We start from the raw sequence: 14,805 nt of genomic DNA, 5'->3' as shown, positions 1-14,805 counted from the left end.
CTTTCAAAACCTTACAGTCATGTTAAATAAATTAGAATTTGCAATCCAATGAGACTTATATGTCACATTAAAATTACTTTTTGAAAAGTAAAACCATAAGCAAATATTGAAAGTACTTTTCATTAAGCCCACATTTAGTCATTTTTGGAATTAAATCATTGAGCATATGGTGGCGGGAAAATAATTTTTAGTTCAATTTTCCACTACTCTTTGCATCAGCTTAAGCGAGTGTATTTGCTTCTAAAAAGGGATAAGAAAAATAAATTAGAAACTTGCATGCTTGTTTAGTACATACAGTAACCTTTGCTGCCAGTGGAGTCAGGGTTTATGGGTAGGTTATTCTGTTTTACTTCAAGTTACAAAGTAAAAAGATTCATTTAGAGACAACATTGACTAATTCTGAGCAAAGGAGCCAAGAATACACTCAGTCCTAATCAATTGGCTCTTTTTTTATTTCCAAAAGATCTGAGTTGCAGCACCAGGAAGCATACTTCAAATTCTCACAGGATGTCAAATGATTGTAAACGCACTATGAATCATCTCGCAGCCGTGCTGAATAGCTTTGGAGAGGAAAGGCCATATTTCCATTCACAAAAAGAGTAAGTAAGCACTGCAAAGTAGCAGCCATCAAACCAGCTGAAGATAAAACCAGTTTAGCTTATTGCAGGCATTTCATTAAGTGTGGAAATTGTGAAAGCAGAAACGTAAATCCGTGACCATTTGCATAAAATATTAAGTCATTTATTTTATTAATCTCTTCCACTTTTATTGCCTGACACTTTTATAATTGCCTGTTAATATTTAAAAATTCCCTCATCTCTTTCCACTTTATTTCACTAAGTCTGTGAGACGGGAATTATTAACTAACCAAAATCATCACACAATTTTTTTCCCCATAGGTTTGTATGTATGAATGTTTATCTAATCCTTGCTTCTAAAATCACTGAAGTTGTTTGTTGTTTGTTGTAACCTATACACAATACACAATAAACAACTGAAAGGTTTAAATGAATAATTAAAAGTCCAACATAAATATATGCGTTCTGTGCCAATGCTGCCTATGACCAGCACTGGGCGTCATTGTAGCTCTTCTATTTATTGTAACAAATTTGTGGTACACTCTTTTTGAGAGGTTCACTAAGATTTGTTTTTTTTTTTCTAGAAAGCATAAACGAAATAGAAAATACAGAAAGTTGAAAACAGAAATAAAACTAAGAACAAAAATGCAAGTTGAAAACCACAACAGAGCAATGCATGAAATTATAAACTGTTGTCAGAAGTGGAGAATCTGATTTGCACTACTCTGCATGGTGGCTTGGTGAAATTAATGCCTGCATGAATAACTTTTTAAAATGTCAGCCAAAAGTCCTCGGGCTAGTCCAATGAGCTGTGGTCATGTTTGTTATCATGCAGAACTCTAATCAGTCATGCTAATTGATTTGCAGCCAGTCGAATAATGAAACTAAATTAGATTCCCCCCTTATATCTGATTGTGAACTGTGTGCTGAAGCAGCAGTGCAGCCAAACCCAAATTCAGAGAGTGATCCCTGGATCATGTTATAAAAATTATGCTTTGGATGAATTTACACAAACTATTACTGCTTTGCAACTACCTAATTGCTATGAAATGGATAAAATGTTTGTTTTCTTGCTTAGGACAGACTAAGTTGTTAAAATAATGTCAACTCACATCCCCTGTAACCATATTCAGCTTCTTTATTCTTTTAGCTCTGCTCTTGCAGAACTGTTTGCAAGAGCAGAACTGTTTGTTTCAAACACAGTGCCTGACAAAATTATCCATCCAAACTATCATTATCCTTTGAACTCTTACACACAATGTCATGTGATATCAATAAATCTCTATGTATTTTATGTGACAGATAGCATAAAGTAGTGCCTAACTATGAGGAAGAAAGAAAGTGAGAGGTGGTTCCTCAAAAGTTTTAATAAATAAAATAAAACACTGCCTTTCCGTTTGTTTTCAGCATCCTTTATAAATGTACCCCTAAATAGAACCAAGTACAAACAGGTTTCTTCAGAAGTAATAAGTAATAAAGTCCATCTTTGTGTATGTTCATCTCAGTATAAATACAACTTCTCTTTGAAGTCCTCAGTGGTTATTTAAAGTACATTAGTGAACATTAGCGGCACCATGAAAGTCAAAGGATTTAGAGACCATATTCAGTCCTCTGAACATCTCAGAACTCACTGCTGAAAACCTACCAAGAAACAGGCATCATAAACGTATGGGTCAGACACAGAGAATTTAACAGAAGCAGCCAAGAGGCCTGTGATGCCTCCTCACAGAACAGATGAGAGTATTTGTTTACAAGACAATTATTAGTTATGCATGAATAAATCTGAATTCTAGGGAAGCGAGATTGAAAGGCATTGTTCAAAGGAAGACACAAAAGTAACTTTTTGTAGAAGAAGGTTATCTATTCAAATACAAATGTATTTCTTGAGGAAGCTTAGGTTGTTGCAATAATATTGCAGAGCTACTGTATGTTGAACATCTTCAACAAGTCTGCAATCTAGAAGGTAATATCTTCTGCAGTCCACAGCTTATAAACAGGCTTATAAGGAAACCTGGCTCTGTTCCAGAATTGCTCTGGAGAATCTGGAGCTCAGTATGGAAAGAAGGATGTTTCATGAACAAAAACATTCCAGACAGCCCTGAGTGTCCTCTTCACAGCATAAGACTTCAGCAAAAGAGATTTCAGGTCAAGGGCCTCCTCAAATTAACTGCACTACATAAACTTCTCCCACCCAAAGCTAATTATTTATAGTTACTAATGAGAGCTCCAATACAATGTCTAATTTTGTAATTCCATAGTTCTTGACTTTTGGCTGTCACTTTGGTTTTGTATGTCAACTGTTTTGACACTTATGGTGTTTCATACATGGTTTACTTACTAATGTTTTGTGATTCTTAGTGCATTCTTTTCTTTGTTTAGATTTTTGTTTTTGGGGATGTCTTTTACCTTATGCCTTAGTAAGATCAGTTGTTTACTGTATATGTCTACCTTTGATCCAGTTGCTCTCTCCTGATTAGTGCCACCTGGTTCAAATAGCTCAACTACCGACTCAGCAGTTAACAGCCACACGGTTTCATTTCATCCTTTTCAGATCTTTCTATTTTCTCTGCATTCTCTGCTGTTTCACATGTGATCGTGTATCTGTTGCTTAAATTTTCCCTCTCATAAGTTTGCTACATGCGCTCATGTTGGATTTTTATATTTTAAGTCCTTTTAAAAAATATTCATGTTTCAACTACATGTATGTTGCAACTATACATGTAGACAATTTTCTTTGGGGTTAATAACAGATTGGTGATTGAAATTAAACTGAAATTTAAATGGAATGGGCCGGTAACAGAACTTTTTGGCTCATTTCCATATCTAGGAAATCAATACTGACAGCATTTTTAAGTCACTTATCGTGTGATTGTACAGTGACAAAATGTTCAAGGGGTGTGAATACTTTTGGCAGATGAAAAAAAAAAACTCACTGTCACCTCTGTTGTTTCAGAGAAACATCTGCACACATCTCGACTTAAAAGAAAGAAATGGAAGCAAACAGAGAATTTCTGGCAGTGCCGTTTCAAGCTGCATTTACGTAATAATCCAATTTATATTTGTCTTAATGAATTTTTCCTAAATTCAGAGATGAGAAGAAAAAGATAGAGAGTTTCCATTTTAGATCAATCATTCTCAGAGATGGAGAACCTTTTACTCATATAATCTCATTTCAGTCAGACTGCCTTTGTTGGAAAGGCAATGAAAAGTCACAGATTCCTCCTTTCTCGATTTAATGAATGAAGAGGAAGTTTTGAATCGCTTCCCATTTCAGAAAATTGAGCAGGAGAGCCGGTTTTCCACACAGGCGTACCGAATATAGCCCTTTCTTGTTCGGGAATCAATGAGAACTGTGGATCCTGCTCAAACACACACCCTTGAGCGATAAACATAGCCGTGTTTCATGCTGCTTGATGGGCGATCATCAACTCTGAGACCTGTACTCATGGACACCACAGCAGAGGTTTGCTGGCAGATCCTGATCAGAGGTCTGTGTGTTTCTCTTTCCTAAATAAACCATGACCTTTACTAGAGTAGGGAGGCCATGGAAGCAATCTGCTTGTATAATTGCCTGTCAGAAGGGAGCCTGTTACTGCTGGGGGAAAACACAGCATATCTTCTCCTAATCTACAAAGAACAGGTGTGAAGTGTGCAAGCATTGTGTCAAGCAAAGGGAGGATGTGTGTTCAGGCGTATTGAACACATTAAATAATTAATTTTCTCTTTAACGAGTGCAGTATGAGATGGGTGTGGCTCAGAAAAAGAGAATTTCTGTGGGTTAAACTTGCCTGATTGTTGCTTAGTTAAATCCCTCCATGTAGGTGTGTGTGGAGGGGGAGGAACGTGTGGCACTGCAGCTTGTGCCTCAGTAATTGTTCTTTCCTTAAATAGCTGCTGTCATAGTTACTGCATGCCTGTGGGCAGGTTGTTGGAATATGCTGGCACCTGAACGCTTTTAAAAAAAGAAAAAAAAAACTTCTGAAGAAGCTGTGAAGTTTGAAGTTTACTCTTCACCTGCTTCTCGTTTTCGTCCTCCAGCTGCAAACGCCCCTCGATGCAGTTGCGCGCCTGCAGGAAGACCTTCCTCTGGGTACGCTCGGTCAGAATCCTCACAAACACCCCCGACAGGTTCACACTGGTGAAGAGCACGGCGTTAGCCGCCAGCTGCAGACAAACAAGAGCAGACATGCCTAATGAAGCTGCACACATCTGCACATGTAAGCCTCTGTGTGCAGCCAGCAGTCCCCAGTAGAACAATATAGAGGTGGACAGAGAGCAGGATTACAGCACTGAAGACCAAAAACAGTACAGACGAAAGGCAAAAAGGCTAAATGCATCTCTAATCAACACCTAATGTGCTACTTTGTATGTTTAATTCTGAACAAAATTAATTTTAGAGATTAATGAAATGTACTAATACAAAACAGACTTAAGAATCAAGCAGATGCATTTGAATAAATCAGAATATCATGGAAGTTCTTTTTCAATAGTTTCAAAAAGTATAGTTACTCATTTAGTGATGCATTTTTGACGAGAGACAGAGACATTTTGTCTTGGCACAGTACAAAAAAGGAGAGCGCTGTTGTTCAGTGGTACAAAGTCCTCCTTTTAGATGAAAATTCATTTTAACCTTCAGTTGTAGATAAAGGTACCAGAATGGAGAGGCACGGATTCCAAATAGTTTGTAGTGTGAAGTCCCCACAGTCTGATGACTTGGGTATCAATGTCATCTGCTGGTGTCGGTTCATTATGTTTATCAATTTCAGAGTTCACACAGCTGTCAGCCAAGATAATTCAAAGCACTTCATGCTTTCATCTGCTGATAAACTTTAGGGTAGGACTGCCAAAAGTACCAATCTCTCCTTTTCCAACAATAATGTCAGCTTGCTTGTCTGGCTAGCAAATTGGCCTGACCTAAACCACCACAGAAAAAGAAATAAACAAATAAATTTTGTTATTACACAATGTTGTAAATTTGGCTTTTTGTCAGCTACAAACCATAACCGTTCAAGTTAACAGCAATGAATGCTTAAGAAATGTCACTGCAATATTTCTCTGTGAAGTTATGCAAAAATACCAATTTCACTCTTTGAATTGAAGTTTTGAAAATATACAACTTTTTCAAAGATATTTAAATTTACTGAGATACACCTGCAATAACATAATAAAAAAAAAATAAAAAAAAATAGATGTATTCAAATTTGGGTAAAAATAAAGACCCTACTTAGTTTCCTAAATCTTCAAATGATGGACCCAATGTAATCGTTGGAAGCACAGTGTGCCTAACGCCAGCTCAAACTACTGCTACCCTTTTAAAGTGGTCTTAATGAATATTTTTTTCAGGCTTCCTGAAAAAGCTTTGGCTGATTTTTCACTTATTTCCTCCTATCAGAGCACGACAGCTTATTATGCAGTGTGTTCTTAGAAAACAAGCAGTGAAAGCAGTGAACGTGCAGTGAAAAAGCAGTCAAAGTCTGAAAGAGGTTCATTAGCATTGGAAAACTGTTAAAAAAGACTTCTTTAAAATAGTTATAAGGCAAAAAATAACTACATGGTAGATAAATATAGAAAATTAGACACATACTTTTGGGCAGTATTGTCAGTATCCATTATCACAGTGGTTCTCAAATGAGGGTACGCGTACCCCTGGGGGTACGTGGAGGTACTGCAGGGGGTACGTGAAGCTTTTCAAAATATCTTTAAAAAATCAGTAGACTCCTCATAATAAGTCTTGGGAAAAATTAGTTTGTAAAAAGTTCGATAAAATATAAATGTGTGTTCATGCACTGAATTATTATTTATGTATATATTTAATTTTGTACCATTACAGAGACCAATATAAATTAGCAGCGTTTTGCATATTTCAGTTTTGACTGGTTTTATACCTTCCTGGTGGTCACCGTCTTCTGTTTTTCTTTTTTGTTTAACCATGCAATGTTTGCAATACGGATGTATTTGTCAGGTTCACTGATATAAGTTGTTTGGCTTTAATAAATCAGACAGTGATTTTACAGCACTGTACCTCTTTTTTATTCCAAAAATGTTTTGCCCGTGTCAGGGGGTACTTGACTAAAAATATATTTTTAAGGGAGTACATCACTGAAAAAAGTTTGAGAACCACTGCATTATCACCAATGAAGAGGGGTGATGGATAATGTACATTTCAAGTAGAGGATGTGAAATGTATGCTTGTATCATGCTTTTGTTTTTCAAGCTTTCCTCCAGTGACAAAAACATGCATTTGTATTGTAGCACAGAGGCATATGTGCCCAGAACAACCTGTACTATAATGAACACAGATACACGGAAGAAAAGGATCAGTTCTTTCTTAGAATGTTGGTTTTTTTTTTTTTAGATAGGAGGTCTACTTTTTTTTATCAACGTGAAATCGTGTTTCAATTATTTTCTGGGTTTCTCAAAGATTACAATTAAGATTACCAAAAAAAACTACAGGGATTAATTTGAGATAATTAGCAAGCCTTAGATACATTTTATGTTGACAAAATGACTCAGGTCAAATGTCCTCCATTTGACCTGTTTATAGTTACCGACCATAAACAGATGAATCCAGAATACAACGACTTTCAACGATTGTTATATTGCTGGTGTTCAACCATTCCTGAGACAGAGTCAACATCAAGCTACTTGGGCTTCTCATATGAATGGGAATATTCCATTTCATTTGGAAATCAAGGTCCTAGAGTCATGATTCATGTTCTTTGTCATGACCATGCTGTGTTTAGCCACTCATTCAGCTCACCTGTCTCACCTGGCTCCCGCCCTACATAAACACCTCTCATCTTCTGCCCCCTTGCCCGATTATCCACCGCCCCCGAGTTAGAGGAGATCCAGCGTTTTTCTCCAAGCCTTCAGTGTATTTTCTGCCCACGGATTTATCCCTTCTGCCAAGCCCTTTACAGATCCCATCTGTTTCGGATTTCTGGACCCCGACCCAAGCAGTGCCTCACGACCACCGAGTATTGCCTGCCCCTCCTGCTAAGTTTTGCTCTCTGTCCTCTACATTTTTCTACTAGGGACTGGTGGCTGCACACAGAGGCTTACAGTGTATGATCTCAGTTTGATCATCGTCTAAGTCTCTGCATGTTGCTTTTCGGACCTCTGTGAAGCTCTTCTTTGATTCGTCGCACTCACAGAAGCCTGTTCAATCTGGTTACCTGCACCTCCCTGTCATCAAACCCTCAGTTCTTCTGCTCCACCCGTCCACTGCTCTACAGGTCAGTGAAGCCGAACATTTCAAACATACCCCTGCTTTATCTGTGCATCGCCAGCTTTCTCCCCTGTCTGCTCGGAGCTGTTTGATGACCTCATCCCGAGCAGCAACCAGAATTTGAAACTAAAATAAAACTTGTTTGTTCCTGTTGACTACTTCTGCGTGTGGTTGAATTTCCGGGTCCCCACTGAGTGTCCTTACACCTAGAGTCTGAAGACAGAGTGGAGAGGCACAGAATCCAAATTTCTTGAGATCCAGCGTGAAGTTGTCACGGTCCCTGATGTTATGGAAAACCATGACATAAAGGCCAAAGTAAATGCAGCAATTTCCCAGGAAAGTCTTGGCACCGTGTGTGGGTGTGTGTGTGTGTGTGGGGGGGGGTTCCCAGCTGATGTGATCATTTCCTCTTTCTGCAGTACCTACTGACTGCAAAATTCATTATTAAATGGCCATTGTATCACCATGCTTGATTCACCAGCAGACTCACTGAACCAAAACCCTAAAGAGAACATCATGGTGTGGAAAATGACAGACCTTAGAACAGTGTGGAAGAGCTGGAAACGCTAAAAAGAAAAACAAAGAAAAATCGCCTCACAAGACCAGTAGACTGATTACTCATAGGCCTCAATGTACTGGCGCAAAAAAGAAGCTCTGATAAAGTAGTGCATGCATCACAAAGTATTTTAAGCATATCACTAGTTTCACTTCCTTAATGCAATTGCTGGAAAAAAAAAGTTTTCAATTACGTTGTAATTATAGGGTGCCGCTGTAGATTTCAATGCTCACAAAAGCAAACGGTGCTGCATGACCACAGCAATGTGCATCTCAGAAATAAAGCTCAGCAGCTCTGTCTGAATCCCGATTCAGCACCGAGAACCGGACAGCTCCTCGTCCGCTTCATCTGCTGCGGAAAAACAGACATCTTCTCGTCCTGGGGCCAAAATCGATGCACAGTGTTTTATTAACCTTTGCTTCTCCGGGGAAAGTTGGATGCGTAAACATGCTGCCTCTTAACTATCAGAGCGAAGCAAAGTAAATCCCTTCCACAGGTCAAAGATACTTGGAGGGAAGTTGAACAGTGAAACTTGGACTCAGAGCTCGTATGTTATCCTGCATCAGATTAGTTTCAGATTACCCAAACTGTGGGGTGTGGGTGCATTCTGGTGCAGGTGCAGCACTCACCGGTCTCCACAGCTTCTGCTTCATCCCTGTCACGGACGTCGCTATTACTATGAAGTGGGATGCAGACAGCATCACCCCGAACAGCACCGCCAGCAGCGTCCGTACGGGAAGCAGCACGTAAGCCACCAGGGTGACCAGCATGAGCTGCCACACGCCTTGCTCCGGGGTTGCGGCGCTCATCGTTTCCAGCGTGCCGAGCGCCAGCGGGAACGGACAGCAGAGCAGCGCGAAGGTGAAGCTGAACAGCAGGGCCAGCTTGGCGATCTGCTGCAGCTGCGTCACCTGCAGGTACTTGACGTTGGTGACGATGAAGAGCGACAGGAACACCACGCAGTGCACCGGATAGGAGCCCTTGGACAAGGTGAGCCGGGGACTGGACAGCAGCTCCACCAGAGACAGCGACGACGCGGCCACGATGAGCACCGCCAGAGCCTTGAGGGTGGCGGTCTGCTCCAGCTTCAGGTTGTAGTTCTGGAAGAGAGCCTCCAGCTCATGGCTATTGAACTCGTCCTCGCAGGCGATGGCTCCCAGCGGCGCGCCGGGTGGGCAGCGACCCTTTCTCCGCCGCGTCTTAACTCTTTCGAACGGCATCTCCTCCATGGTCCTGCCATTCATGTAGCTGAGGTGGGAGGGAGGAGAAGGGGGGTTGGCGCACAACCCCTCAACTTTTCGGATGCTCCCCCCCTCTGGAGAATGAAGCTGGCACCCTCTCCCGGGTCATGGATGATGGATGTCGGGCTCGGAGTCAGAGGAGGAGAGGGTGGCTATGGCGCATCGCCGCGCTCTATCCACAGGTTGATGGTTGTTGGTGTGCAACCCGACCACTGTGCCGCTCTCCCTCTCTCTCTCCCCCTGTTTCTCTCTTTCCCTCTCCCTCTCTATTTCTCTCGGCGCGCACAGACCACCTGCCTTGCCTCAGATGGGGGTCACCTGGGCTCCAAGTTAACTTAAATCAGGTTTAATTACCAAAACACTTCTCCAAAAGAGCAAAGCCAAACATCCTCCTTCACAAAAATTGTTTAAAAAGCACATTTTATTGTCTTCCCCCTTTAAAGCATAATATTTCAGAGCCTCCCTTGTTGCTGTTTGATTTGCTTCAGTGAAGGGTCAGTGGTTGGATGAAGACAGCAGCGCTGGTGATTTCCCCTCTCAGTGTCTGCAGTCATAGCTGATGTAGTCCCTGGCTAAAAATAGACCAGCTGCACCGGTGGATGGTCCAATATAGCAACAATTTGGTCTTTCCCACATCTCTCTAGCCCTCCTTCCCCCCAAACACAGTCAGACATTTCACTGCAGAGTAAAATCCTTCTAGCAAATAAAGAATTAACGGGAATAAACCCAGCGGAGGTTGCGCCCAGAGGGAGGTTTGAATGATAAGAAAAAAAACAGCGCATGTATGAATGATGACGTGCATCCCAAAATGTGCTGCTCCGTTATGGTGGAGGGTAGGTTTTGCATATTTGAAATTACGCAACCCTGCTCTTAGCATTTCACTGTAGTGTGCCCTGTCGATATGTGAGAGTTAAATTAATTTACACCGTCATAGATAAATGCGGCAACATCTGAACCATAGTGTGAAGTGAGAATAAAATAACTGATACTAACACATAGCTGAAACATGTTTCGAGATTGATGAGTAACTCTCTTACTCCTTACACAAAGAGTAAGGGAGTAAACTTACTCCTTACACAGGCATTTATTAATCCATATATTTATCTGTGCTCCCACCTCCTAACCAATCAGCCACATTCTCCAGCAAACACAAAGCTTTTTTGATTTGTGCTTATGCTCCTTTTATCACCATATTAGACCTTGGAGCTTATGTCAGGTCAGATCCTCTAGTATTTTGTTCAAGCTTGTTCTCAAACAGTTCACAATTACCTGGACCATTAAAAACATCAATCGTCCTGCATGGATGCGTATTCCCTTTGTCAACCAGAAACTTCTAATATATATATATATATATATGTCCTTTTGTAGCCTTTGCACCATAAAGATGCAGCATAGTCCTCCATCAGCACATACTTTTTTGTGTGTCTTCAATCATCAGATCAGACAAAAAGGCAATCAAAGCTTTTAAAAATCAATTAACCCTCTCATCTCTAGCAGACAGATGTAGTGGTTTTGATGGTCACACTATTGACCTTGTTTACCTTTGCACATGTGGTTTAGATTGCTTAAATGTCTGAAGAAATCAATTAGCCGCCTCATCAATGCTTCAAGTCGGTCGATGCGAGGCACTCTGGGACTGTTAAAAATAAATATCTCTTCATGCACATGCTCAATTACTTTCTGGTCAATATCCAATATTTTTTCCTCACCTTCAATCATTATGAAGTGGACTTTAAAAAATCAATAGATTAGTGACAATTTGACATCTAACTGAATGGAGCTAATTACATTTATCTACCCATTTTGAACTAATTTGAAATGTATGAAAATGTCAAAATTTTACCACAAATGCATAGTATTTCAGTTATGCTGACTCAATTGCTACATAATAAGCCTTTTTTATGTCCAACAGCTTCAAACATAAAAGTTGGAACAAATGTTCGTGGTAAAACGTATTACTGCCAAGTAATATGTTTTACACTGAAGGTAAGTACAAGAAGCCAGAGTCTTACTAATGCTAAAAGGTAAATTAAACTGGGAGGAAACTAGACATCAATCAAATAATTAAGACATTCAGTTAAAGAAATGGAAATGAGGCTGCAGAGTTTGTTTTACACCCCAAGAGATCATCATGAAGAATTAACTAATGAAGTTTCCTGCAACAAATTTAACAATGTACTGCCTAGCATTGACTATGTAGATTCTAGAGTTGCTTTTTCACTAGAGCAGGTCCATAATTACAAAAGTAAAAGCACAAGACCTCTTGCTTATATTCATCAGCATTCTGGAGTACCGCCTGAGGAAGTCAGGAAACCATTGGCAACAAAAACCCAAAATGCTCCATTCTTGATGACCGATTCTCATCTTCCTTCAGTGCTCCATCTTGGATTTATCTATTGAACTCGATTTTTCTGATTGAACTTCAACCAATCAGCAAACAAAAGAGAGTTGTGAACTCTGATTTTCTGCGCCATTTTGTAACAGTAGTCTGCCTGAAGTTTTAGCAATGATAGCAAAGGAAGTGAATGAAGCCATTTAGTCTGTACTGGCCATGCATTCGAAAACTGACTTAACATTGACAGCCGTCTCGTTCAGCTTGGTACTTCTGTCTTCGTGGTGGGGGACGTTTGTTTGCAGCGCAGGTGATTTCTGGTAAGCTTTTGAATTCCTGGTGAGCTTCATAGCATTGAACCTAGTCATACATCCTGTTTTCATAGAAAAATAGTTCAGAAGAAAAAACATCAAAACAAACAAATTACAACCAGACATTCTTTTGACAAGCTGCTACTATCGTGGCATCAGACCTTCCATGATCTTTAATGTGTTTGGGTTGTTTTCAGATCACTTTTCTCCACAGCCCCTTCAAAGCGTCCTCCCTACCTGTGTAGGTGAATATGCCTCAGATAGGTTTCTCTTTAAGTTTTAGATTGGCTTCATTTCTGTGACTACAAAAGTGACAGATGCAGATTTTTTGGAGTACCCCTCCCTTCAGGATCCCTGACAATCCCCCCATTGCCATGGCAACAGAGGCAGTAAGTTGTGGCTGATACGCTGCTGAGGTGTTTCCCAATCTGACAGCCCAGCTCTCAGTCTTTGTTGGTATCTCTTTACTTTCGCCTCTCTCTCTCACACACACACACACACACACACCCCTACACACTTTCCTCTCTTGCATGTCAGGTGGTTTTTTTTTTTCTTTTTTTGGAGATGATGAGTGTCTGTATCCCTCTTTGGTGCCACAGTGACATGGGGGCCCTGCCCAGCCTTGCTGCCTCATTGTGCTCACTGACATTTTCTCCAAATTGAGGCTCTGACATGACGCAAGGCGAAGTGAAGATGACGCTTCAGAGGTGACCAGACCACACAGACCCCTAGCACCTTCACTCAAGCAGGCAGGCTCATACAACAAGATTGGACTTGTCTTGTTCACTCACTTACCATGCACAATAAATAACTGTTTTATTGTTTGTTTTTGTTTTGCTTTGTTTTCTTTTGTAAATACACAGCAGTGTAGCAGTACAGTTGGAAGCACTGTTGCCTTGCAGGAAGGAGGTCCTTTATTCAAATTATACAGCACAAAGAACTTGTCAGGTACCTTGTCAAGACATCTGTTGTGAATTGGTGCTACACCAATAAGCTCAACTGAATTGCTCTGAATATAGGAGCATTTCTTCTACTTTTCTGTTTTTTTGTTTATTTTTTGTGTATTTTAAACAAAATGGATAAAAACAAGCTAAACAGAAGAGAATCTCAAACACAAATCTGATGAAATGTAAAACATGCGATTGACGTTACCGGTTGTCTCAAAACATGCGGCATGAAAACTGCACCTCTGATTAATCAGCAGAGTTATCTCAGTCAGGTGGTTTGCCGCACATAGACCCTGTAACTTGGATTTTGTGTGCAGTGTGAGCCAATTGGCAGGAAGAGAAAGGGGAACTGGTCTCTTTAGTGCATTCGTGAATAGACGCTCTCCGACAGAGCTAAGGAAGCTACTGTTGCAGTCATGGTGTTGTTTGCATTCATGAATAAACCTGCTTCCTGTCATTCATGCAAACACAATTAGCTCCATGCTTCACCTGTGAGGAACTGAAACAGATGAACACAGAAACCTCCTCTTATATGCATAAATGCTAATGAAACTGCTGAAAACCTCATTAACTCTATTGTGATCATAATTATTCTGAAATACAAAATGCATTTATCATCTGTATAAGCGGAGACAAGTAGAGTTTAAATAAAACTGAAAAAAGTTTGTTTTAATAAAACATTTTTATGAAAATATATCTTTCATAGTTTTTTGGGGGGTTTCTTTAAAGCATCACATCTGTTGAAAGATTGCATGTTTATTCTGATGCATGGGGTGGGGATTAAAAACACAGAAAGAAAATGCATTCAGAAGCATTCTCTTTCTGAAAAATGAAAATGCAGAGTCAAAGTATGTCATGTGTGTGTGTGTGTGTGTGGTTGGGGGCTCTTGTGTTGTCGTGTGTGCGTGGGAGTGTTATTGAGAGATATTTTTAATTCTATATGTCATCGCCTCTCATCTCCCTTAGCAAGAGACATCGAAGGGAAGCTTGAAACATTTCCAATACTGCTATCATTTAAATTCAAACACATCTATTTGTGTGCAGGCATACACATTTGTGCACACTTGTACAGTTTCAAGAGCCTTCCATACTGAAGCCGTTGCATCTTTGAAAATTGAAAAAAAGCCTCCTGGATTGTGTGTGGATTTTGTGTTGTTTTTTCCAAGTGCTTGTGAGGGAAGTTCTACATTATGAAGATCTGAATGTGATCATAGGGTGACATAATTAGAGATCAATTCATCTTTTTGTTTACAAAAATCTATTCACCAACGTACACCAAAATCCAAAACAATCTGTTCTTCTCCATGCTAAGTAAAATAGAGACTTTTTAGCTCCAGTGACACCACCAAGTCACATTGACCAAATTATACCAAACCACAAGTTAGAGAATGACAATATTAATTCCCTGTGGGGTAACTGCTGTGGATCTAATGACTTTCTATTATCCTGTTGCTTTTAGGAGTCTGCAAAGTCACTGTGGACTACAAAGCAGGATTAGGTTTTCTCTCAAGAGGCAGGTAAATTGATTTTGCTCTCACTCCTCATCACGGTGCAGCCTGTGAAAAGCACAAATGTCTCAATCACATCCCACAGCACATGTTTAATGACTTTA

At 40.1% G+C, this 14,805-nt stretch overlaps 1 protein-coding gene across 1 annotated transcript in view; it reads right to left on the bottom strand.

The window, feature by feature from the left end:
* LOC114151481 (adenylate cyclase type 1-like) overlaps nt 1-10,918 on the bottom strand; it is a 45,687-nt gene extending 34,769 nt beyond the window's left edge. Inside the window, exons 1-2 of the mRNA XM_028028721.1 lie at nt 8,992-10,918; nt 4,593-4,742 (exon numbers count right to left, since the gene is read on the bottom strand). Coding sequence (XP_027884522.1) covers nt 4,593-4,742; nt 8,992-9,606 — 765 coding nt within the window. The 5' untranslated portion in view covers nt 9,607-10,918. The remainder of the gene's footprint in view (nt 1-4,592; nt 4,743-8,991) is intronic.
* Nucleotides 10,919-14,805: the final 3,887 nt, after the last annotated feature.

This window comes from Xiphophorus couchianus, chromosome 9 (assembly GCF_001444195.1).
Source record: "Xiphophorus couchianus chromosome 9, X_couchianus-1.0, whole genome shotgun sequence".
NCBI lineage: Eukaryota > Metazoa > Chordata > Actinopteri > Cyprinodontiformes > Poeciliidae > Xiphophorus > Xiphophorus couchianus.
This window is presented reverse-complemented; position numbering and strand designations above follow the sequence as displayed.